This window comes from Gorilla gorilla, chromosome 19 (genome assembly GCF_029281585.2).
Source record: "Gorilla gorilla gorilla isolate KB3781 chromosome 19, NHGRI_mGorGor1-v2.1_pri, whole genome shotgun sequence".
Taxonomy (NCBI): domain Eukaryota; kingdom Metazoa; phylum Chordata; class Mammalia; order Primates; family Hominidae; genus Gorilla; species Gorilla gorilla.
In genome coordinates, this window is record NC_073243.2 from 77877273 (window position 1) to 77903905 (window position 26633).

Sequence of the window (26633 nt, forward strand, 5' to 3'; positions counted from 1 at the left end):
TATGCTCTGGTTGTTTAAAAACTTTCTAGAATGCAAGAAATTCTCTATGGTCTTATGAAATAAAATCAAGCATATTTAAATAGAAAAACCCAGGGACAAACATGGTTATTTTAAACTTTTCTCAATTTTGTTTCCCTGTAGTCTCACATTCCTAGTTATAATATATTAATCTTATTTTTCCTTTTCTTTTTTTTTGAGACGGAGTCTCGTTCTGTTGCCAGGCTGGAGTGCAGTGGTGCGATCTCGGCTCACTGCAACCTCCATCTCCCAGGTTCAAGCGATTCTCCTGCCTCAGCCTCTCAAGTACCTGGGATTACAAGCATGCGCCACCATGCCCAGCTAATTTTTGTATTTTTAGTAGAGACAGGGTTTCACCAGGTTGCCAGGATGGTCTTGATCGCCTGACCTCGTGATCCACCCACCTCGGCTTCCTGAAGTGCTGGGATCACAGGCATGAGCAACTGTATCTGGACCTTGATCTTATCTTTCATAAAATGCAACCAATCAAACAATCCCTTGCAAAAAGCAAGCAAACAAACCTAAAAGAAGGTAAACAAAGATCACAGGAAGCCTGGCCCAGTGGCTCACACCTGTAATCCCAGCACTTTGGGAGGCCGAGGTGGATGGATCACTTGAGGTCAGGAGTTTGGAACCAGCCTGACCAACATAGAGAAACCTCATCTCTATAAAAAATGCAAAAATTAGTCAGGCATGGTGGTGGGCACCTGTAATCCCAGTTATTCAGGAGGCTGAGGCATGAGAATTGCTTGAACCCGGGAGGCGGAAATTGCAGTGGGCCAAAATCATGCCATTGCACTTCAGCCTGGGCTACAAAGCGAGATTCCATCTTTAAAAAAAAAAAAAAAAGATCACTGGAAAGAAAATGTAGATATCTAAATGAATCACTCAAGCAAGGGGTGACCAATTGGTAGAGGAGACAGGAAAAAACAAAACAACCCATAGATGTGTTCTCCCCCACTGGCTTCAGGTGGGAATTGGAAGGCTTCTGCTTACCCTCAAATTAGAACCCAGAAGATATTTACCTGTATTGTTTTGTGCAGCAGTCGCATAGGAAAACAGAAATAATCGTTTAAGCAGTTTAGGAGCCTGGGTATGATGAATTATGCCACTGACAATCTAAAAAAGAATCGAACAATGGATATAGTTAGGCTTTTGACAGGTAAACACTAACAGAGACAAGAGTCAAGGTGTCTAAGTTCTCAGTCATGCCAAAGGGGTTCCAATGGACAACATATTAATTCTCATTTGAGATCTGTATCTATGACATTAGCTTTTTGGAATAATGGCAAATCAACAGGATGCTAACCATTTTGTCAGGTTTTCTTTCTTTTTTAAAAATTTTTATTATTTTTAACTTTTTTTTTTTCTGAGACAGTCTCGCTCTGCTGCCCAGGCTGCAGTGCAGTGGCATGATCTTGGCTCACTGCAACCTTTGCCTCCTGGGTTCAAGCGATTCTCCTGCCTCAGCCTCCAGAGTAGCTGGGATTACAGGCCTGCATCATCACGCCTGACTAATCTTTGTATTTCTAGTAGAGACGGGGTTTCGCTATGTTGGCCAGGCTGGTCTTGAACTCCTGACCTCAAGTGATCTACCTGCCTCAGCCTCCCAAAGTGCTGGAATTACAGGCATGAACCATCCTGCCCAGCCTATTATTATTATTATTATTGTTATTGAGACAGAGTTTCACTCTTGTTGCTCATTGCAACCTCCACCTCCTGGGTTTAAGTGATTCTCCTACCTCAGCCTCCTGAGTAGCTGCGATTATAGGCATGCGCCACCACGCCCGGCTAGTTTTTTGTATTTTTAGTAGAGATAGGGTTTCGCCATGTTGGTCAGGCTGGTCTCGAACTCCTGACCTCAGGTGATCCACCCACCTCGGCCTCCCAAAGTGCTGAGATTGCAGGCATTGGCCACCGTGCCCAGCCCAGTGTGTCAGGTTTTCTAAGAACTCTGAATTTCTAGGGAAAATTTTAAAACACAGTCTAATTTCTCAAAAACAAAGTGCTAAAAAACGTTAAGTGCCACATTAAGTCAGATACTCCAAAACTCTGACATGTCAAAGACTTACAGCTGATATTGGATGATAACCAAGACACAGCTGTTCTCATCCATTGTTGAGGCCTTTAGGATCTTCTTATGGAAGATAAGGGAAAGAAATCAATCTATCATGCTTTCTGTTTTGTGTGAAACTAAAGTATATTTGGTTAAGTGACTAAAACCATTGTTCAAATTGAAGTTTCTGCCTTCTCAGGAAATTTTCTATATCTATACTCTTTTGTTGCTCAGAATAGATATCAGTTATGTTTATTATTCTAACTGAACTACCACACTACTTAAAGGAAATTAAGGAGTTACCACTAAGTGTGCAAACTCACTGCAGCCAAGACAGTATACATGAACAGGCCTCCTGATAGGTTTCCCCTGATGTATTTATACCATCAGAGGGAAAAGTCTGAGATCAATATCTTAGTAAGAGAAATCTTGGATACCACTGGACTTCAGCCGGGGTGACAGAGTGAGACTCGGTCTCAAAAAAAAAAAAAATCTTGGAAATTACAACAAACATCAAATTGATACAACCACTTTCTGAGTTCACCTAGTTGCATATCTCAACTTGCTGTGGCGACCAGGAGATTACGTTTACTTAGTCTCTAAAAGCATGTCTGATTATTTGGCTTTGCTCATCTGACCTGTATACTTCCTCCTTTCCATGCACAACTACTACCTCCCAGAGGTAAACTCATTTACTCATAGAAGTTGGAATTCTCCAACACTACTGTCTTTTGGAAAGACTGTCAGAGGTGGGAGAATAGGGATAAACTTTTAGCTGTCTCATCCTTTCTTCATTTTCCCCTACCGCCTCCTGACCTGGTTTACCACCTCCCACCATTTAGTGGCTCCAGGAATAAAAACATTATGAATTGAAGTATTAAAGGTAGCATGTGCCAAGATGACACACAGGCATGCTTTATCAAATTACTTTTCACATTCTAATCAAAGAATATGGGATTACAACCAATTTCAAGTTCACAGAGTGAAAGCCTCCCCTCAACCTTCATGCAACGTAAGCAAAAACTAGAGCTAGTGGGGAAAACCTGATGGGAAATAAAACCTAAAAACACATGCAACTAGTTACCCTTTTGACTTCCTCTTCCTTTGTGTACCTCAGACAAAACTGGAACACTCGAAGGTCTTTGCAGTGGATGATGAGCTTCTCAGGGTATTTCTTCAGTTGTCCAAAGAGAGTTTTCTTTTTCTCATCAAACACTACAGATCAGCAATGAAATCAGGAAGGGAAATTATGTTACACAGCAATAAGTGAATGCTAAAGAAATGAAGTAGATGATCAACTTCTAGGGATACTTCCCAAGAATGAGAGGAAAGGTGCTGCCTGACTTTTAAGTGACTGCCAAAGGAAGCCCAGTCTCTTCCAGCAGGGGTCCTGGCTCTCTGAGAGCAGTCAGCGTGCTTCACTCCTCTGGAGTAAGCACAAGAACAGACTGGCCACTGTTGGCAGAACTGATTCCAGTGGCCCAAAGAAAACCCACTCTGAAAGCTGAGCTTATAAAAGATGAAAGGGAAATGACTAGAGACATGCTTTCATGACAGTCAACTCCTGGGTTTACAGCTAGGACCCCTCCTGAGACCCCCTACTGTCCCAGAATGTGGACCCACTCAGCACCTAGTAGTCTGGAGAACATCATAAATGATCACTGAATGATTTCTGAAGATGCCCCGAATACAAAAATAGAGAAGTGGAACAGAGAGAGGCTTGGCAGGAGAGGCTTGTTTAGTCAGCAGAAAAGACATCTTAATGCAATACAACAGACCTTTTTATCAGAGCAGCCTATAAAGTAAAACCTACACAGCTAACTCTGATATCAAAAAGTCTGATCAACATCTAGCATATAATGGTGTCGTGTGAAGTATTAAAAAGAACAGGTTCCAAGTTCAAGTCCAAACTCCTCTAGCTAAGTGACCTTATATAAACCACTTTACATCTCAATTTTAGCATCTATAAAACAGATTTAAACAAGGTGATATATGTGAAAAAATTTTTAAAAATTATAAATGGTCATAAAAATATTATTATCATTATCACCTATACTCTCAAAGGTTGCCAACACCCTAGGGAAAAACAGATACTTACCTCCATAAATCTGATCAACACAGTGGAGTGTAATGTCATTTTCTCCTATAACCTTATTCTTAAATTGAGTTTCCTAGAAGATTCAAAAGGAAACAACTGTGACTCCTCTGCACACTGTTAGACATTTATAGGCAGAGTAAATCACCATTCTCTACTTGGATATTAAGAAAAATGGGGGGCCGGGTGCAGTGGCTCACGCCTGTAATCCCAGCACTTTGGGTGGCCGACGCGGGTGGATCACGAGGTCAGGAGATCGAGACCATCTTGCCTAACACGGTGAAACCCCATCTCTACTAAAAATACAAAAAATTAGCCAGGCGTGGTGGTGGGCGCCTGTAGTCCCAGCTACTCGGGAGGCTGAGGCAGGAGAATGGCGTGAAACCAGGAGGTGGAGCTTGCAGCCAGCCGAGATCACACCACTGCACTCCAGCCTGGGTGACAGAACGAGACTCTGTCTCAAAAATAAATAAATAAATAAATAAAAATAAATGGGGAAATGCAGCGACATTCCTAAAAAAGGGACGATGAAGTGTGTGAGAAAAGCTCCTGAGATTCATTCTGAGACAGGGTTTAGTTCTGTCACTCAGGCTAGGCTGGAGTGCAGTGGGGCAATCTTGGCTCACTGCAACCTCCACCTCTCAGGCTCAAGCTAACTCTGCACCTCAGCCTCCTGAGTAGCTGGGACTACAGGCACACTCCACCACTCCTAGCTAATTTTTGTGTTTTTTTAGAGACATGATTTCCGCATGTTGCCCAGGCTGGTTTTGAACTCCTGAGCTCAAGCAATCCACCTGCCTCAGCCTCCCAAAGTGCTGAGATTACAGGTAAGAGCCACCGCGCCTGGTCCAGAACATGTCATTTCTGGGCCCCTCCTAGGCAAACCCACCATGCCACACACAATCACTTTGAGAAGTGTGGGGAAGTTATGTACAGGTTAACATTTCTCCACACAAATGTGAATAGGGGATTGACAGAGCTACCTGAAGTCAGCTTCAGGAAGAACAAGAGATTCAAGTTTCTGGTGAATGCTCTCTTTGTACAGGACTATGAACCAAGCCCAAGGCCAGATGGAAGAGGCAGTACTGGTGCTGCTCTTTAAAAAACAACGGTGATCTGGGACAGTTGGCACATTGGGGCCAGGATGTGCCTTGGTTGGGTTTCCACTAACATATGGTGCTCTCCTAGTGGTATGGGCAGTTCTCTCCTTACCTGATTGCTCATTCTTCACGAATAGGAACAAACAAATCTGCTACTAGGTTCAGATTAAACATAAGGTGAGCCGGGTGAGGCGGCTCATGCCTGTAATCCCAGCACTTTGAGAGGCCAAAGCGGGTGGATTTCTTGAGCTCAGAACTTCGAGACCAGCATGGGCAACATGGCAAAACCCTGCCTCTACCAAAAACAACAAAATTAGCCAGGCGTGAATGTCACACACCTATGGTCCTAGCTACTCAGGAGGCTGAGGTGGGAGGATTATTGGAGCCATGACTACGCCACGGCACTCCAACCTGAATGACAGAGTGAGACTCTGTCTCAAAAACAATTAAAAATAAAAATCAAAACAAAAACAGAGTGAATCCAAATTCAAAGGCTACATTCACCATCGGTTTCATTACTGAACTCAGTTCCTGGGTTTATGGAAGAGCTTAGTATAGAGAAAACGTGGAGAACTAGTATATTTGGAAGATGTTATTCCAGTGAGTGATATATATTGCACTGAAATACAGAAGAAAATTAAAAGTTGACACATGAGGTCAAAAGCAAGCCAGTACGACATGAGGCACGGGTGAGAAATTTCTTAACGGTCCTGCCACGGAAAGGAGACCCTGAACGACAGAGAGCAGGCCAGTGATGAGAAGGACTCCGTCCTTTGTGTGTATTTATGTGGGGTGGTGGGGAGGGTGGGGATGATGGGAAGTGGAGTAACTGAGTAGCTGGGGGAAAAAAGACAACAGAGCTACAACTGTGCTATTCCCCCCAAACTTCACCAAATGCAGTTCATACATGCAGGATTTCTGTCCTTTGTGTTTAGGTGTGTTAGGGGGTAGAGTGAGTGAGAAGCTGGGAAAAAAAGACAACGGAACCACAACTACACTGTTGCCCACAAACTCTGCCAAATGCAGCCCATACATACATCATTATCCAATGCAGATTCATCATCACCCAAGAAGGCAATCTTGAAGTCTGTGCAGACAAGCCTCCCATAGACCCCATGCTGACAGGAATCTTCCTGGACATACTTCAGTACTGTGCTGGCTTCACAAAGCAGCTGTTCACCTGGTAGAAACCAAAACAGGTCCTCCTTAGAGTTCTCAGGGAACATACGATATGAAAACACTAAAGGCTTTCCAGCCCTATTTACATAAGGACAAACGTACAATACAACACGGGGCTTTAGAACTTTACACTTTTCAGCATGGCAGGAGCTGCAAAAACATAAGAGAGAAGATGAGGCAGAGTGGAAACCACCAAGAAGTGAAATTGAAATGGCTCAGATACACCTCTGTGCAGGACATTTCTCTATCTTCTCACTGGGAATAATGGAAATTTCCAAATAGGTACTAATGACCTGAGCTGCACTTTCACGCAGAAATCTTAGTGTTTTCATTACTTTGACCCAAGCAGATGTTCCACAGAAGCAATACCCTAAGTGAACACAGATGGGCTTGCCCCAGTCTGCCCTAAAAAACCGCAGATCCCAAGCCCACTTTCCTGTGAGAGGGGGCAGCTTCTAATACTGGAAGTGCTGAGAGAGAGTGACAGTGCCTCCCTGGCCATGGGACTTCCAGGCAGCTTCCATAGATCCAGGAGGTGCTGCCGCCTTCCACAGCATGACCACCCTCGTTCTGGCTCCACGCTGGGAGGAAAACAGAGGTCAGAGGTTTGTGGGGAAAAAACGTGTTTCCTCTCTTTCTTAGTTAAGCGTATTTCCTTTCAATGCATCACCTCTCCTCCTCCATCTGCAGCACCCAGCCGACGTGAGAAGCTGCAGCCCCTGGAGACAGAAAGTATCCCTCCTTGCAGTCAAAAAGATGAGGATTAGGGAATAGGTCAGTATTCTCTGCCACCTGGAAGCAGAGGAGCTCACGGGGGCAGGCAAAAGAGAAGACTATGGGGGAAATGAAAAACTAAGTATAAATGTTTTACAGCAACAACAAAAAAAACCCAAAGGATTTTTCTTCTCATGCAACAGATAACCATCTTCTCCTTGGAACCTCCCACTTGATAGCTCCTTCAAGGTCTTTAAATTTACTTTTTGGCTCAAAATTTATTTAGTCTACCTTCAATATGAAAACGAACAGTTTCAGACACTCAGAAGGGACAAATATTATGGTGCTGTTCTCTCATCTTTCAAGGGGTTAATTACCTCTGGCTGAAACACTAAGGAAATACCGGAAGATGGCTCAGTCAGTAGGTCAGCCTCTCGAGAGATCACAGTTTGAAGGAAATAATGAAGACAGGGCCTCATTAGGGTTTAAAATAGTCCCAGAAAAAGTGTCTCTGCCAAGTCCATGGGGGAAGACATGTAAGCAAGGCTTCCTGTGCTTTCACATCCCAATACTTTTAATGGTGAAATACTTTTAATGGTGAGGCTCTCCCCAAGACCAGGCCAGCCCCGTCCCATGCTCATGTACTAGCGACCAGAAACTAGCATGCACTAGCTAATACAACATTCCTGGTGAGGCCCTCTGCAAACATGGCATGCTGTGCCATAATCAGCTGGTTTATACCAGATCACAGAGTCTAGAAGCACAAGAGTTGGGAGCTAGAAATGATCTTTGTCTAGTTTGTGAAACTAGGCTCAGAGAAGTTAACTGTGAACTCACCGCTGCACACCTACACCTAGATGAGACTGTGAAGTAATTCAGGAGGGGTGAGAATATGCATAATGCTAAGCTAAAAATAAAATTTCTGAATCTATAACACCAAGAAGAGAAAAACAAGAGGAGATAAGATTTAAGTCATCACTATAGAAAAAAAGCCTTTGACATTTAAAAACATCAAAAAAAGTTATAGAATTCTTTTACCAAATAACGTGGATCAGTCAGAAACTTGCACAGATTTATATCCCCTCAATAAACTGGAATAAAATAAAAAGCAGCAGAATAAAGCCTGTATTGTTTTGGGGGAATGTACCTTAAAGAACTTATTTTTAAAAAGCTATTTTGAATTAAGAAAAAGAAAGTAGAAAAAGAATTAAATACATGGATCACAGAATATCCCATATATGGAGAGGATACACCACCAAGTAGTTTCTATTCCTGAACATGGAAATGATTAAAACTTAACTTAAGCTAAAGTCACTGTCCTCTATCTTAAAAATATTTAACCAATCCAGGCTCCTTCGCAATGACTGCAGGGCGAAGTGCTGGCAGCCCCAGGGCTGGTAAACCCCAGCATCCCCAGTACACGTGCTCACATGCACAAGTGGGTATGGACCAAGAGGTAAAGCCACCCACCAATGGTTGCCTTGGGAGGCCATAGCAGTTGAATTGTTTTCCTCAATTCCCTACAGATTGGGGATCAGCATACTTGAAGAGGCCATTAGAATGGCCTGAAAAAGTCCTCATTTGCTTGTGAAAGCAGTGAGAATATTCCAGGTTTATTTTCATCAGTTTGGGGGAAGAGGAAACAAGAAAAATTCTTTGCAGATGTTGTAATACTCAGACCCAGGTGTGTAGTTATTGAACTAAAAACCTTGATATGTTTTTTCAATTCATTACTGTTATATGTGAGAGGATGAAAACAAAGGAGTTTAAATATAGCAAGGCTAGGGATGATGTAATTTATCATTGGCTTTGCCTTGCATAGGAGTTACTATGCTAACATGACAGTTACCTGGCAACAAGTGAAGAGTTACTTCCTTCTCTGTTACTTCCTTTTCGTTTGTGTGAATTTCCTAAAAGAGAAGAGCAAAGGATATTTTTCTTTGTTTAAGGGTTTAAAATGAATAACATTAAGCCATGCTTTCAGAATACACACTAAAATATCACATACCCTCAGGAGCTTTTCGTTTATGTTACAAGCTACTTTTTTTTTTTTTTTTTGAGACGGAGTCTCACTCTGTCGCCAGGGTGGAGTGCAGTGGCACGATCTCAGCTCACTGCAACCTCTGCCTCCCAGGTTCAAGTGATTCTCCTGTCTGAGCCTCCCGAGTAGCTGGGACTACAGGCGTGTGCCACCACGCCCAGCTAATTGTTTGTATTTTTAGTAGAGATGGGGTTTCACCTTGTTGGTCAGGATAGTCTTGATCTCTTGACCTTGTGATCCGCCCGCGTCAGCCTCCCAAAGTGCTGGAATTACAGGCGTGAGCCACCGTGCCTGGCTCAAGCTAGATACTTTTTAAAAACAGGAAGTGTTCTAACTAAAGGAAGACAGAAAACTCCAAGTTATGGATATTTAATGTATTAAACTATTTAGGACTGATTACTAGTAGCTGTCCCAAGTAGAGGGGGTGAGGTGGGCACTCCTTATCTCTCCTTATCTAAGGAACAACTTGAAGTGTCACACAGCAAAGCAAGGCTGCTCGAACACAGAATCTGAAATAAAAGAGATGGCCCGGCGTGGTGGCTCACACCTGTAATTCCAGCACTTTGGGTGGCCGAGATGGGCAGATCACTTGAGGTCAGGAGTTCGAAACCAGCCTGGCCAACATGGCAAAACCCCGTCTCTACTAAAAATACAAAAATTAGCCAGGCATGGTAGTAAGCGCCTGTAATCCCAGCTACTTGGGAGGCTAGGGCAGGAGAAACACTTTAATCCAGGAGGCAGAGGTTGCAGTGAGCCGAGATTATGCCACTGCACTCCGGCCTGGGTAACAGTGGGACTCCGTCTCAAAAAAAAAAAAAAAAAGAAAAAGAAAAAGAAAGAAAGAAAAGAGACAACACGCCACAGCATGATCCCCTCTCCTTCCAGTGAGGATCAAGGGTTGAAAGCAAAAGATGATGTGTTCTTGAAAGAATATGGACACATAAATAAGGCCCAAAGGTAAGAATAGGAAAACATGAATGTATCAAGTCAGTATTGATCCAGCTAATCTATAGCACACCAGGGCTCAGTAAAGAGAGCTGGAACATTCTTTGTCCATTCAAAGTTACCTAAAACCACAAGACAGTGCCAAAGGATACAGTCATTTCTAACAGAGAATCAAGGCCAGTTTCTGGGTCACTGCTTCTCAGTAAAAATATATTCAAATGCCTCTACTTGGGGCTCAGTATTTATGGGATATTCAAAGATAATTAATTACAAACATGAATGAATTAATAGACCAAAGCAATGATCATATATGGCTGTTAACATAACAAAGAGAGGCACCATGGGCCTCCTAATAAAGTGTACCACACCATCCAGGAAGTGCTCTTGCCAAAATATCTAACCTCAATCTCCTTGAACTTCCACAGCAATCAGCCAATGTATCAGAAACACTGGGACAGAGAAACATGTCAAATAATACAGTGGGGATATAATCAGTCAAATTCTGACTGTGAAAAATTCTACAAGACACAACCAGTTTTGTCAACAAATAAAATCAGATTTTTTTTTTTTTTGGTAGAAGGCCCTGGGTGGGAAATTTTCTGAATTTGTTAATTCAGACTGAAATATGGCATTAGAAGAAACTTGGGTACAACCTATCTTGAGGCTGAAGAAGAATGTTAGGGCTTTTCCTGAGAACCCATTTTTGAGCATGGTATAAATTGGAGGTGACTAAGATGCCAATAAACCAAGTCTCTCTGAGGCAGTGTGGTCAGATCACGTGGGAAGCTTGTTATCTAAACACTCTCCGGCACCCATAAGCCTGCGGACTTATAGTGCAGGGATGCAGGCTGGCTCTCTGATTTTGTAAAAAGCTCCCCAGATGATTCTGATGTACTGGTCTGGGGCTTAAGCAAGAGGAACTATTCCTGCATGTTAAAAGCTATGAGTGTTTTGGTAATTTAAAAATTCTTGGCCAGGTGTGGTGGCTCACGCCTGTAATCCCAGCACTTTGGGAGGCCGAGGTGGACGGATCACCTAAGGTCGGGAGTTCCAGACCAGCCTGACCAACATGGAGAAACCCCGTCTCTACTAAAAATACAAAATTAGTCGGGGTGTTGGTGCATGCCTGTAATCCCAGCTACTCGGGAGGCTGAGGCAGGAGAATCGCTTGAACCCGGGAGGCAGAGGTTGCAGTGAGCCGAGATTGTGCCTTTGCACTCCGGCCTGGGCAACAAGAGCGAAACTCTGTCTCAAAAAAAAAGAAAAGTAAGTTATGGCTGGGCGCAGCAACTCACACCTATAATCCCAACACTTTGGGAGGCCGAGGTGGGAGGACTGCTTGAGCCCAGGAATTTGAGACGGGCTTAGGAAACAGAGTGACACTCATCTCTACAAAACAAACAAACAAAAAAATTAAAAAATCATCCAGGTATGGTAGTACACACCTGAAGTCCCAGGTACCTGGGAGGCTGAGGTGAAAAGATCACTTGAGGCCAGGAGGTCAAGGCTGCAGTGAGCCATGACTGCACCACTGCATTCCAGCCTGAGAAACAGAGCAAAACCGTGTCTCAAAAAAAAAAGTTACTAACCAAGGATCTGCAAGCCCCATTGAACTCAGAGCCTACATTCTTCGCTGCTAAGTACCAATTCTAACAAACATGGTCTCCAGTTTCCCATTGCAAAAGAGAAAATCAATGTAGCATCCCTTGCTTGTAAAGGAAACTCTTACTACGAAACTGATCAGAACAAATAAGAAAAATTCCATTAGGAGAACTACTTCACATTCAAGGATCTGCCACACACAGCAGCATTCCCCAACCTTTTGGAGCTAGGTGTTGGTTTCGTGGAAGACAATTTTTCCACGGACCTGGCAGGGAGGCAGGGGATGATTTGGGGATGAAACTGTTCTACCTCAGGTCATTAGACATTACTTAGATTCTCATAGGGAGCGTGCAACCTGGATCTCTTGCATGTGCAGTTCACAATAGGGTTCATGCTCCTATAAGAATCTAATGCCACCACTGATCTCACAGGAGGCGGAACTCAGGAGGTAATCCTTGCTGCCCCCTACTCCTACATTCAACTCCTGCAGTGCTGGCACAGACTAGTACCAGTCCGCAGTCTAGGGGTTGGGGACATACAGGACAAAAGCACATGGATGTTAAAGTCAACTACCACTCTTGAGGACTTGCTGAGAGGCAGCCTGGTGGTATTTACTTCACTGGTTCTTGAAAAGTCAATTCTTTGGACTCTTACCAAGTTCACATTCAGAGTGCACATCATCTCAAATGTGTGATGATCCTGGGGCACCTTAGGAGAGGTAGAAAAAGGCCTGTAGGGCCCTGCCAGAAAGATCTTGAAAAGAACTGGGGTGTGGTGCGTGGGGGTACAATGAAGCTCTCATAGGTCAAAATGCTTATAAATGCTCCTATCAGCTTTAAATCAAAAACTGAAATTGTTGTTCTCAGATTAATTTTATCCAGCCAGAGGGACAAACTCTAAGAAGCAACATCTCTAAAGGTTCCAAAACAATTTCTTTCCATTGCATTTGACACCAAAGTGCTAAAAGGACATAACACAGACATTTCATTTCCTAAAAGCTGCCCTACTTTTCTAGAATGAACACTTAATACTCATTTTTTTCCAGCTAAGTAGAAAATCTGAGGGAGAAAAATGAATTTGCATCTACATATTAGGTAGGTATCCATGTATATCTTAAAACAAAATTTTTTTAAGTAGAAAGTTGTATTTTTTATACAGCATAGTACTAATAATTTAAGTTTTTCTCTTTCTCTATGTTTCTCCAATATTTTCTCTGTGCATGTACTAAAAACAGAAAGAATACCGACCTGGGGCCACAGTCCAAATATGGCTCTGGCATCCACAGACATGACTTTGGTCATGTCATTTAAACTGAGTGAGTGTCAGTTTCAGTTTCCTCCGATATACTAAAATGGAAACAATACTACCTAGTATGAGAGCTTTAAGAGATACATACATAACTTCGGTGACACAGGTACTTGGTCATGTAATTTGTTATAGTTGTTGGGGGTAGCAGGATCGGTGCTTCTGCTTGATTTCCTTTCATGAGTAAACAAAGAGCAGGGGAATTATTCAAGAATCTCTCGGCAGGGTGTGGTGGCTCACACCAGTAATCACAGCACTTTGGGAGGCTGAGGTGGGTGGATCACTTGAGGCCAGGAGTTTGAGAACAGGCTGGCCAACATGGTAAAACCACGTCTCTACTGAAAATACAAAAATTGGCAGGATGTGGCAGCATGTGCCTGTAATCCCAGCTACTCGGGAGGCTGAGGCACGAAAATAGCTTGAACCCGGGAGGTGGAGGTTGCAGTGAGCTGAGATCGTGCCACTGCACTCCAGCCTGGGCAACAGAAGGAGACTCTATCATTAAAAAAAAAAAAAAAAAAAAAAAAAAAAAAAAAATCTGTTACATGAGACTAGTAACTTCTACTTTTCTCCCAATCTTGTTTCCCATATTAAACTAAATTGACTCTACTCAGGCTCACAATTCTTTTTTCTGTAGATCAGGAATTCCTGAAATTAGCAACACTGAAGCTGGCCCTAAATCTGTAAGACTTTAACTACATTAGGAATATCTGAAGCCAGGGTAAACGAAATAGCATTTTTCTATTAATAGGATTTATCTTCTAGCAGCACACCATGATTTATGTCTGGTCATTATGCATCTTATCTTTTGCAACAGAAAGCACTTTGAACCCTCTGCAAGACCAAAAAAGTAGACCAATGGCTTTCTTAAGAAACCACATCTGGGCCGGGCGCGGTGGCTCATGCCTGTAATCCCAGCACTCTGGGAGGCTGGGGCGGGTGGATCACAAGGTCAGGAGTTCGAGACCAGCCTGACCAACATGCTGAAACCCCGTCTCTACTGAAAATATAAAAATTAGCCAGGCATGGTGATGCATGCCTATAATCCCAGCTACTCAGGAGGCTGAGGCAGGAGAGTCACTTGAACCCAGGAGGTGGAGGCTGCAGTGAGCTGAGATCATACCACTGCACTCCAGCCTGGGAGACAGTGCGAGACTCCGTCTCAAAAAAAAAAAAAGAGACCACATCCGAGAGGAAGGACCTGCTTGGGCATGCACACACAAAAAAGCTTTCTCAGCTACTAATTTTGTTGACAGTAGATCAAGTTGCTAAAAGGTGGTAACAAATTGAGAATAGAAACCTATATAACCACTGGAGCACTGGAATTTAAGGTGCCACACTGTACTCAATCATCACGAGTATCAGGCCAGGTGCGGTGGCTCATGCCTGTAATCCCGGCACTTTGGGGGGGCGAGGCGGACGGATCATGAGGTCAGAAGATCGAGACCATCCTGGCTAACACGGTGAAACCCCGTCTCTACTAAAAATACAAAAAATTAGCTGGTGAAACCCCGTCTCTACTAACAATACAAAAAATTAGCCAGGTGTGGTGGCGGGTGCCTGTAGCCCAGCTACTCTGGAGGCTGAGGCAGGAGAATGGCGTGAACCCGGGAGGCGGGGCTTACAGTGAGCGGAGATTGTGCCACTGCACTCCAGACTGGGCGACAGAGCAAGACTCCATCTAAAATAAATAAATAAATAAATAAATAAATAAAATAAAAAATAAAAATCATCATGAGTATCCAATCCTTTCTGGTTAACACTTCAAAAAAACTATAAATATACACTATGCAAGTCTTACAGATAATCAACTCAGGTAAAAAACAAATAACCATCATCACCACTATCAACTGCTTCCCCCTTCAAACAAAAATCCAAACCAGTCCCAAGAAGAGAAATAACCTATAGGACTCCAAAAAATCAGGGTATACAAATAAGAATCATAAAGAAATCCTTGCCTCAAAAATAAGTTTAATTGGAGTTTTTCTTTGAATTTGATTTTCACAAGTTACCTGTTTGGGTGGGTAGGAAGGACGGAACGGAGAGCATTCACTGGCAATGTCTGTAGTCTCTTCATCCCTATATTTCACAATCGCTTTTTGAACTCCACAAGAAAAACAAAGAAAGAACTGACAAATATGGAGCTAATATATTTCAATATTCTTAAGAGAAAACAGATTTACCATTCTTTGCTTGTTGATCACAGGAGAATGAACATAGCTGAATGAAGGAGAGCAGAGGTGGATACCAACAAGGTACGAGAGCACCCGTATCTGGATGTGCTGAGTCCTACATGTGGATCTTGGAGTGGGTTCCCCTGAAATTCCCCTATGTGCATCCTACTCCTAACCATGCTGTATTCTGAATGTGTATAAGCTGTTGTTTTCATTAGCAAATTTGTTGAGTGAGTGATTAAAGGCTGTCCAAACTTTACAATTGAATGAGTAAATATAATCTCTTTCTTAGTGGCATTACAAATTACTACACTGTGACCAAGAGTCACTTGTGGACTGTAGACATCACAGATGTCCAATCTGTGAACGCCAAAGTCTACTGTTCCTTTTTCCAAAGTGGGTACAGGGCCAGCCCTTACTGAGGTTGAAAAGTGAATAATAACAAACATTTCTTGGGCTCTAAGTGCCAGCTACTGTCTAAAAAGCTTTGTATTTATTTATTAACTCATTTAATCCTCACAGCAAACCTTTGCAATAGAGTTATTATACCCATGATTGTCTCCATTTTACAGATGAAGACACCCTGCTAGTATGTGGCACAGGTGAAAGTCAAACCCTGTGCACAGTCTGCGTTCCTGGCCCAGTCTGCATTCTTATTCAATGCCACACTGTCATGTGGAAAGAAGGAATGAAAGGAAAAAGGAAAAACAAGGCAGAATGATCAGTGAAGTACCTGCTAGATCCACCTGAAACCAGGTAAAAGCGAGCAACACAAAGTGACCAGGGAAAGCCTCAAATGAGAGTTATAGAGAGGCCAAAGGAAGCTAAAGGGAAAACAACAACAAAAGACACCTACACTCAACCTAAGTGACACTGGCCAGCTGCATGGAGAAGAACCTTGAGGCTCCTCAACACCTACTGAAAGTGTTACCTCTTATGACTCACTCCACTGGGTCCTCTGAGGCATGAGTCTCTGATTTTCAAGCCAACTGACTCGAGAGTTCAATGGGACTCCAGGAAAGGCTCTAACCATGAATAACACTGGTATGTATGCCTGAGCAATTCTTGCTTCCTTTCAAGAGTATATAATCTTGGCCAGGCGCGGTGGCTTATGCCTGTAATCGCAGCACTGTTGGAGGCCAAGGTGGATGGACCGGATCACTTGAGCTTAAGAATTCGAGACTAGCCTGGGCAACATGGCCAAACCCCATTTCCACAAAAAAAAAATTTTTTTTTTTTTTTAATTAGCCAGGCATGGTGGCATGTGCCTGTAGTCCCAGCTACTCAGAAGGCTGGGGCGGGAGAATCACCTCAGCCTGGGAGGTCAAGGCTGCAGTGAGCTATGATTGCACCACTGTACTCCAGCCTGGGTGACAGAACAAGACCCTGTCTCAAAAAAAAAAAAAAAAAAAAAAAAAGAATAGAATAGAAAAGAAACAATAGCTAGGCTTAGCCACTAATATGGATGGCATCACCAAATGCTCTACTCATATTGCAATATACTGGAAAAGGGAGGATTCCTCTAAAGCTTAATGGAAAGACTATTACTTGTGAAGCCTTTTCAGAGAGAGCAGTAGATAGGCCCAGCACATCCCAGGATCTAACAGCCAATTCAATCAGCATCCAGTGAGAGCTGCCTGTGTACTATCCCTATTCTTTGGGGTGGCGGGAGCTTCTTAAACCATAAACTAGTTTTACAGAAGGGTCTAGAGTTGCCCTTAAGCCTCTGCGCCTTTAACTCTGACACTCCCTACCAACTACCTAGTTAGTAGATGTTGACAACCTTACTTCTGCAGCTGTGAAACATGAGGTAACATTCCTCACTTATTCCACTAACTATCATGTTCAATGTGCAGCAAAAAGGTAGAAAAGGTATAGTTCTTTAATACTCAAGCAGAACTGGTTCTACTGGTTAGGCTGACAGACTTTTCTTAAAAAACTAACTCTGAAAATTATGGAAACTTTCAACAAATGCATCAGTTAAAAATGGTCTTTGTGCTTTGTATACCACCTCTTGCTGCTCCATTTGAATTTGAACAAAGCTTGCCATTATGGCACAAAGGAAAGGCAAAAACTGCTGGCACCAGGATCACAGCATGTCCAGGTTTTCTAAACTAGAATATCTCAGTGGGGCTTAAATTCAATTAGAACAGAAGCATGGGCCAGGCACAGTGGCTCACGCCTGTAATCCCAGCACTTTGGGAGGCCGAGGTAGGTGGATCACTTGAGGTCAGGAGTTTGAGACCAGCCTGGCCAACATGGTGAAACCCTGTCTCTACTAAAAATACAAAAATTAGCCGGGTGTGGTGGCACACGCCAGTAATCCCAGCTGCTTGGGAGGCTGAGGCAGGAGAATTGCTTGAACCTGGGAGATGGAGGTTGCAGTGAGCCAAGAATGTGCCACTGCACTTCAGCCTGGGTGACAGAGTGAGATTCCATTTCAAAAAAAAAAAAAAAAAGAGGGAACAGAAGCATGACAGCCTCAAGTGATCCTTCTGCCTTGGCCTCCCAAAGTGCTGGGATTATAGGTGTGAGCCCCCTGCCCCGCCAACTGTTAATTCCTTACTTCAACATTTACTCCAATGTTATGGCTACTTTTTATTTGTTTATTTTATTTTTTAAAAAAAGATGAAGACATGAAAAATAAGTCTTCCAGTTTCCGCAAGTTTTCCCCTACAGATCAAAAGAAACTGGCTACATCTGTTCTGGATCCCACTGCGAGTATCAGCAATTCCCAGAACCCACAGCTGTAACTACCCCCGCATTATCTAAGAACCTCACCCATGCTGAGCCAGAAGCACTCCCATTCTGGCAATGTCTAGGCCAGACAAGAGATGAGAATTTGAGAACTGCCACCCATTCTTTAGCAAGCTTATAGCCCAAAGGAGACACACCTGCTGGAACCCATATCACACAGCTGGTCTAGCATCAAAAAAGTTGCCAACCTAATCGCTTCTCAGAACTATGTTTCTGAGGAGTGGCCCAAAATCACAGGTCTCCAATGGGCCTGAGTCAATATTTAAGTTGTGTATCTGGTTACTCAGAGTTGCAAAATGACCCATCTCTAATATATACCTATTCATTTCAACAAATAGCTCCTGAACATGTTAAGTACCAAACGCTAAGAATAAAATGATGAATAAGGCCAGGCACAGTGGCTCATGTCTATAATCCCAGCACTCTGGGAGGCCCGAGGCAAGTGGTTCACTTGAGCCCAAGTTCGAGACCAGCTTGGGCAACATGACGAAGCCTTGTTTCTATAAAAAATATAAAAATTAGCAGGGCATGGTGGCATGTACCTGTAGTCCCAGCTACTCAGGAGGCTGAGGTAGGTGGATCACCTTGAACCTGAGGAGGTGGAGGCTGCAGTGAGCTGTGATTATGCCACTGCACTCCAGTGTGGGTGACAGTAAGATTCTGTCTCCAAAAAATAAATAATAAAATGATGAATAAGAATTGACTTTTATTAGCCAGGCGTGGTGGCATGCACTTATCCCAGCTACTCAGGAGGCTGACATGGGAGGATTGGTTGAAAGTTGAGGCTGCAGGGAGCCATGACTGTGCCACTGTACTCCAGCCTGGGCGACAAAGTGAGACCCTGTCTCAAAAAAAAAGGATTGACTTTTGCCCTCACGAAATTCAGATGACAAAAAATAACTAGAATACTAAGTAATGAGTGCTGTAAGTACCAGAAGGCTATAAAAGATTCTGTCTCTACACATCATCTCATTTATTATTCAGAGCTTAGTTAACTACTATTATTGTTTCATTTTAGAGATGAGGAAAATGAGAGTAAGCCAGGTTAAAAGAAATGGGTCTCAAGCCTTTACCTGAAAGGCTTTACCTGACAAGGGTTTATCTGACGAGGGTTGTACTCTCAACCACAATCCAACCTGCCTCCCCTGGCCGACCATGCCTCCTCCTCCTGGGCACTGCTCCTCTCCTTGAGTTCACATGCTCTTTTATTCACTGAATGATCATCTCTTATGCACCTGCTCTCTTCCACACACAGCAAACACAGGAATGAACACAACACACAGCACCTAAGTCCCCAGAGAACACAGGAGTCTGACAGCCTTGGTAGAAATGTGCTATATGGTTACAGGAAATACAGGGTACAATGGGAACACTTAGAAACACTGAACTACATTCAGAAAGGGTCAAAGAAGACTGCTGCACTCAGCAAGTGTTATTTATACTGAGACCTGAAAATGAGCAGAAATTAGTTCCAGGCAGAATGGCCACGTGATGGTTAATACTGAGTGTAAACTTGATTAAAGGATGCAAAATATTGATCTTGGGTGTGGCTGTGAGTGTTGCCAAAGGAGATTAACATTTGAGTCAGTGGGCTGGGAAAGGCAGACCCGGCCTTAATCTGGTGGACCAATCTAATCAGCTACCAGTGAATATAAGGCAGGCAGAAAAACACGAAAAGGTGAGACTGGCCTAGCCTCGCAGCCTACATCTTTCTCCTGTGCTGGATGTTTCCTGGCCTCAAACATCAGACTCCAAGTTCTTCAGTTTTGAGACTTTGACAGGCTCTCCTTGCTCCTCAAGCTTGCAGACAGCCTATTGTGGGAACTTGTGATCATGTAATTTAATATTTAATAAACTCCCCTATATATATATACACATACATACATATATCCTGTTAGTTCTGTCCATCTAGGAACTCTAATACGGATTTTGGTACCAGGAGTGGTTCTAGAGGAACAGAATAGTAAGGATGGCATCCTTTCATTTGTCGTGGGGTTTCTGGAGTTGGCTGCTTAATATGATTAGACCCAAAAATGCTAAGGCCTCCACTGATAATGGAAGTAGAGAACACTGATAGTCCTTGGCATGAACTGTTTAGAAAGTTATGCAAAACAAACACATTTGACACTCCTGATTCATCGCTCATGAGAGGCAAGGAGTTTAGTGACTCTATACATAATACTTTTGACCATATGTGGAGAACCAAGGAACATAATGAAGCTGGTTGGTTGCTCCTAAGTTCAGTGGACAAAGTGATGAATGAAAATGACGAACTCAGGGATTCTATCTCCTGGGTAGAATCTCCCTTCAGAAGCAGACACCGAGCCTCAAATCTGCTAAGACTGTCCTGAGTGAGAGTCATATCTCTGGCAGAGAAAGAGCTGAAATTGTGGAAAAACAGATACAAGCTCTTATCATGTGAGTGGCTGACCTGCAACGAAAGGTGCATGCACAGCCTCGCCAGGTGTCTTTTGTTAAAGTGAAGGCATTCATGGGAAAAGAATGGGACCCCGCAACTTGGAATGGGAACGTGTGGGAGGACCCTGATGAAGCTGGGGACACTGAGCTTGTAAACTCTGACGAACTTTTTTTGCCAGAAGGAACAGCTTCCCCATCCCCAGTAGTGGCAACATCCCCTCCCTGACCCATACTGCCATCAGCCTTTCCCCTTTGTCTGAGATAAACTCTGCACTGCCTGAGGCAACATTGATGGCCTCCCCTGAGGCAGCTGCCAGGCAAGATAATGTTGATTCTCCTCAGGAGCCACCCCCAACACCCCTGTTTGCTTCTAGATCTATAACTAGACTAAAGTCCCAGCAGGTGAGGTGAGGTTGAGACTGTGACACGTGATGAGGTGCGCTACACTTGAAAAGAACTGCTTGAGTTCTCTAATTTATATAAACAGAAATCTGGAGAATAGGCATGGGAATGGATATTAAGGGTATGGGATAATGGTAGAAGGAACACAGAGTTGGATCAGGCTAAATTTATTGATTTGAGCCCACTAAGTAGGGACTCTGCTTTTAATGTTGCAGCTCGGGGAGTTAAAAAAGGTTCTAATAGTTTATGTGCTTGGTTAGCTGAAATATGGATTAAAAGATGGCCCACTATGAGTGAGCTGGAAATGCCTGATCTCCCTTGGTTTAATGTAGAGTAAGGGATCCAAAAGCTTAGGGAGATTGGGATGGTGGAGTGGATTAGTCACTTTAGACCTACTCATCCCAGCTGGGAGGGTCCAGAAGATATATCCTTGACCAATGCTTTGCAAAACAGATTTGTGAGGGCAGCATCTGCATCTTTGAAGAGCCCTGTAATTGCTCGTCTCTGTATGTCAGATCTAACAGTGGGAACTGCAATCACTCAACTACAAAATTTAAATACAATGGGAATAACTGGATCCCTAGGTGGCAGGGGCCAAGTGGCGGCACTCAACTGTCAAAGACAAGGTGTTCGTAGCTACTGTAATGGACGGTAGAGACAAAGCAGCAATCAGAATAGTCTGACTCACGTAGAGCTCTGGCATTGGCTAATTAATCATGCTGTTCCTAGAAGTGAAACTGATAGGAAGCCTACTGCATTCCTACTTAATTTATATAAACTGAAAACTTCCAGGTCGAATGCACAAAAGACTAGTTTGAATTATAAAAACAGAGAATCACAGCCCCTCAATCAATTTCCAGACTTGAGCCAGTTTACAGACCCAGAACCCCTTGAAGGAAGGGGAGGCCGGGTCCCCTTGAGGAAGGACCCCACCACATTACCAACAATTTACACAGTGGATCTTTCTCTCATCCTTCCCCAAGGAGACCTCTGACATTCTACCAGGGTAAGTGTGCACTAGGGAAAGGGAAATGATCAGACATATGGACAAACGGACACTGGTTCTGAGCTGACGATGATTCCAGGGTACCCAAAGTGTCACTGTGGTCCTCCAGTTAAAGTAGGGGCTTATGGAGGTCAAGTAACTAATGCAGTTTTAGCTCAGGTCTGACTTACAGTGGGTCCAGTGGGCCCCCAGACTCATCCTGTTATTTCCCCAGTGGCAGAATGCATAATTGGCATAGACAAACTTAGCAACTGGCAGAACCCCACATTGGTTCCCTAACTGGTAGGGTGAGGGCTATTATGGTGGAAAAGGCTAAACAGAAGCCATTAGAGCTGCCTCTACCTAGAAAAATAGTAAATCGAAAACAATATCACATCCCTGGAGGGACTGCTGAGATTAATGCCACCATCAAGGACTTGAAAGACGCAGGGGTGGTGATTCCCACATCCCTGTTCAACTCTCCTATTTGGCCTGTGCAGAAGATGGATCTTGCAGAATGACAGTGGATTCTCGTAAGCCTAACTAAGAGGTGACTCCAGTTGCAGCTGCTGTACCAAATGTGGTTTCATTGCTTTAGCAAATTAACACATCTCCTGGTACCTGGTATACAGCCATTGACTTGGCAAGTGCCTTTTTCTCCATTCCTGTCCATAAGGCCCACCAGAAGCAATTTGCCTTCAGCTGGCAAGACCAACAATATACCTTCACTGTCCTACCTCAGGGACATATCAACTCTCTAGCTTTGTGTCATAATCTTATTCGAAGAGACCTTGATCGCTTTTTGCTTCCACAAGGTATCACACTGGTCCATTACATTGATGACATTATCCAAGAAGTAACAAACACAATGGACTTATTGGTGAGACATTTTCATGCCAGAGGATGGGAAATAAATCCAACTAAAATTTAGGGAACTTCTACCTCAGTAAAATTTTTAGGGGTTCAGTGGTGTGCGGCCTGTTGAGATACTCCTTCTAAGATGAAGGATAAGTTGCTACATTTGGCCCCTCCTACAACCAAGAAAGAGGCACAATGCCTAGTGGGCCTATTTGGATTTTGGAGGCAACATATTCTTCGTTTGAGTGTGTTACTCCAGCCCATTTATTGAGTGACCCATTTATTGAGTGGGGTCCAGAAAAGGAGATGGCTCTGTAACAAGTCCAGGCTGCTTTGCAAGCTGCTCTGCCACTTGGGCCACAAAACCCAGCTGATCCAATCGTGCTTGAGGTGTCAGTGGCAGATAGGGATGCCGTTTGGAGCCTTTGGCAGGCCCCCATAGGTGAATCACAGTGGAGGCCTCCAGGATTTTGGAGCAAGGCCCTGCCATCTTCTGCAGATAACGACTCTCCTTTTGAAAGACAGCTCTTGGCCCGTTACTGGGCTTTGGTAGAAACTGAATGTTTGACTATGGGTCAAGTCACCATGCGACCTGAACTGCCCATCATGAATTGGGCACTTTCTGACCATCTAGCCATAAAGTGGGTCATGCACAGCAGCATTCCATCATCAAATGGAAGTGGTATACACACGATTGGGCTCCAGCAGGTCTTGAAGGCACAAGTTACATGAGGAAGTGGTTCAAATGCCCATGGTCTCCACACCTGCCACCGTACCTTCTGTTCCCCAGCCTGCACCGATGACCTCATGGGGAGTTCCCTATGATCAGATGAAAGGAAGAGAAAACTAGGGCCTGGTTCACAGATGGTTCTGCAAGACATGCAGGCACCACCGAAAGTGGACAGCTGTAGCACTACAGATCCTTTCTAGGACATCCCTGAAGGACAGCAGTGAAGGGAAACCTTCCCAGTGGGCAGAACTTTGAGCAGTGCACCTGGTTGTGCATTTTGCATGGAAAGAGAAATGGCCAGATGTCCGATTATACACTGATTCATAGGCTGTAGCCAATGGTTTGGCTGGATGTTCGGGGACTTGAAAGAAGCATGATTGGAAAATTGGTGACAAAGAAATTTGGGGAAGAGTTATACGGATGGTCCTCTCTGAGTGGTCAAAAACTGTGAAGATATTTGTATCTTCATGTGAGTGCTCAGCAATGGGTGACCTCAGCAGAGGAGCATTTTAATAATCAAGTAGATAGGGTGACCCGTTCTGTGGACACCACTCAGACTCTTTCCCCAGCCACCTCTGTCATCACACAATGGGCCCATAAATGAAATGGCCATGGTGGCAGGGATGGAGGTTACGCATCAGCTCAGCAACATGGACTTCCACTCACCAAGGCTGACCTGGCTACGGCCACTGTTGAGTGCCCAGTTTGCCAGCAGCAGTGACCAACACTGAGCCCTCGATATAGCACCATTCCTTAGGGCGATCAGCCAGCTACCTGGTGGCTGGTTGATTATATTGGACCTCTTCTATCATTGAAAGGGCAGAGGTTTGTCTTCACTGCAATACACACTCTGGATATGGGTTTGCCTATCCTGCACACAATGCTTCTGCCAAGACTACCATCCATGGACTCACGGAATGCCTTATCCACCATCATGGTATTCCACACAGCATTGCCTCTGACCAAGGCACTCTCTTTGCGGCTAAAGAAGTGCGGCAGTGGGTTCATACTCATGGAATTCACTGGTCTTACCATGTTCCCTATCATCCTGAAGCAGCTGGATTGACAGAATGGTGTAATAGCCTTTTGAAGTCACAATTACAATGCCAGCTAGGTGACAATAATTTGCAGGGCTGGGGCAAAGTTCTCTAGAAGGCCATGTATGCTCTGAATCAGCGTTCAATACATGGTACTGTTTCTCCCATAGCCAGGATTCACAGGTCCAGGAATTAAAGGGTGGAAGTGGAAGTGGCACCACTCACCATCACCCCTAGTGATCCACTAGCAAAATTTTTGCTTCCTGTTCCTGCAACATTATCTTCTGCTGGTCTAGAGGTCTTAGTTCCAGAGGGAGGAACGCTGCCACCAGGAGACACAACAATTCCATTAAACTGGAAGTTAAGATTGCTACCCGGACACTTTGGGCCCCTCCTACCTTTAAGTCAATAGGCTAAGAAGGGAGTTACAGTGTTGGCCGGGGTGACTGACCCGGACTATCAAAATGAGAACAGTCTACTCTCCATAATGGAGGTAACGAAGAGTATGCATGGAATACAGGAGATCCATTAGGGCGTCTCTTAGTATTACCATGCCCTGTGATTAAGGTCAATGGGAAACGACAACAGCCCAATCCAGGCAGGACTACAAATGGTCCAGACCCCTCAGGAATAAAGGTTTGGGTCACTCCACTAGGGAAAAAACCACGACCTGCTGAGGTGTTTGCTGAAGGCAAAGGGAATACAGAATAAGTAGTAGAAGAAGGCAGCCATCAATACCAGCTACGACCACGTGACCAGCTGCAGAAATGAAAACTGTAATTGTCATGAGTATTTCCTCCTTTTGTTAAAAACATGTTTGTGCATATATACATGTTTTATTTCCTTTTCCTTTATCATATAAGATTTATTGACTTCATATCAGCATTTAAGTATTGTTAACTTTATGTAATGGTATTTGGGTTGGGGATTGGTGAGTTTCCAGTTGTATGAAGGATAGGTGTATTATGTTAGGTGTAATTATGACCTTATTATTGTCTTTATTTGAAGATTATGTGTGATCTCAGGAGATGTGTATGGGTTCAAGTTGACAAGGGATGGACTTGTGATGGTTAATACTGTCAACTTGATTGAATTGAAGGATACAAAGTATTGATCCTGGGTGTGGTTGTGAGGGTGTTGCCAAAGGAAATTAACATTTGAGTCAGTGGGCTGGGAAAGGCAGACCCATTCTTAATCTGGTGGGCACAGTCTAATCAGCTACCAGTGAATATAAAGCAGGCAAAAAAAAAGGTGAAAAGGTGAGGCTGACCTATCCTCCCAGCCTACATCTTTCTCCCATGCTGGATGCTTCGTGCCCTGAAACATCAGACGCCAAGTTCTTCAGTTTTGAGACTCTGACTGGCTCTCCTTGCTCCTCAGACTTGCAGACAGCCTGTCGTGGGACCTTGTGATCATGTAAGTTAATACTTAATAAACTCCAGATATATATAGGAGATATATATCCTATTAGTTCTATCCCTCTAGGGAATCCTAATACAGACTAACACTCACTTTCTTGGGCTCTTCTTGGTCAAGTCTCCTTTCTGGGCAGGGTCCTCTTACTTCCTCACAAACCCTGTGTTCCCTGGATGAGCTCTCTCACTCAAAGGTGTTTCAACAGTATAGGCTGATGATCCCCAAGTGGTACTTCACTCCAGATCTGCCTTCAGAGCTCCAGGCCTGGACACCTCAACAGCCTCCTGGCCACCTGCACCAGAATGTCCCTCATATCCTTCAAATTGACATTTCAAAATCAGCTCATCACCACCCCTTGCCAAATCTGCTGCTCTGAGCTCTGGTTCAGGACCAGCCATCCAGCTGGCCACACCAGAAACCTGAGAGTCACTCTTACCTACTCCCTGCCTCTCACACCCTGTGCTCTGCTCCATATTGCCCACGTCTATCCATTCCTGTTGTCGCTCTGACTTTGGGCCACCATCATTTCCTAGCTTGCATGTTCCCAACTGCCAGTCGCACTGCCTCCAACTGGCCCCTACTGCATCCTCTGGGACCACCCAACACACTGTCTCCACTCCTGTCCATCCAACTCACTGTCAAATCCACTGTCCACACAGTTCAGGTCCTGTGAGGCTTTCTGTGGTCAAAACTCTCTCCATCAGAACACTGAGATGCCCCTTTGCTAGATACCCAAACCACACTCTGTATATGCCTCCAGAACAGCACTTTTCCTTTTTTCCTTTTTTTTTTAAAGACAGA

At 43.9% G+C, this 26633-nt stretch overlaps 1 protein-coding gene and 1 pseudogene across 23 annotated transcripts in view; one reads left to right on the forward strand and one right to left on the reverse strand.

The window, feature by feature from the left end:
• Window positions 1-26633, reverse strand: part of MTMR12 (myotubularin related protein 12) — an 85629-nt gene that overhangs the window by 40284 nt on the left and 18712 nt on the right. For all 23 annotated transcript variants that reach the window (XM_019013583.4, XM_004058991.5, XM_055367607.2 and 20 more), the window contains exons 2-6: window positions 9012-9072; window positions 6307-6449; window positions 4173-4245; window positions 3159-3289; window positions 1044-1137 (exon numbers count right to left, since the gene is read on the reverse strand). In XM_019013583.4, coding sequence (XP_018869128.1) covers window positions 1044-1137; window positions 3159-3289; window positions 4173-4245; window positions 6307-6449; window positions 9012-9072 — 502 coding nt within the window. The remainder of the gene's footprint in view (window positions 1-1043; window positions 1138-3158; window positions 3290-4172; window positions 4246-6306; window positions 6450-9011; window positions 9073-26633) is intronic.
• Window positions 10069-25187, forward strand: LOC134757650 (uncharacterized; annotated as a pseudogene).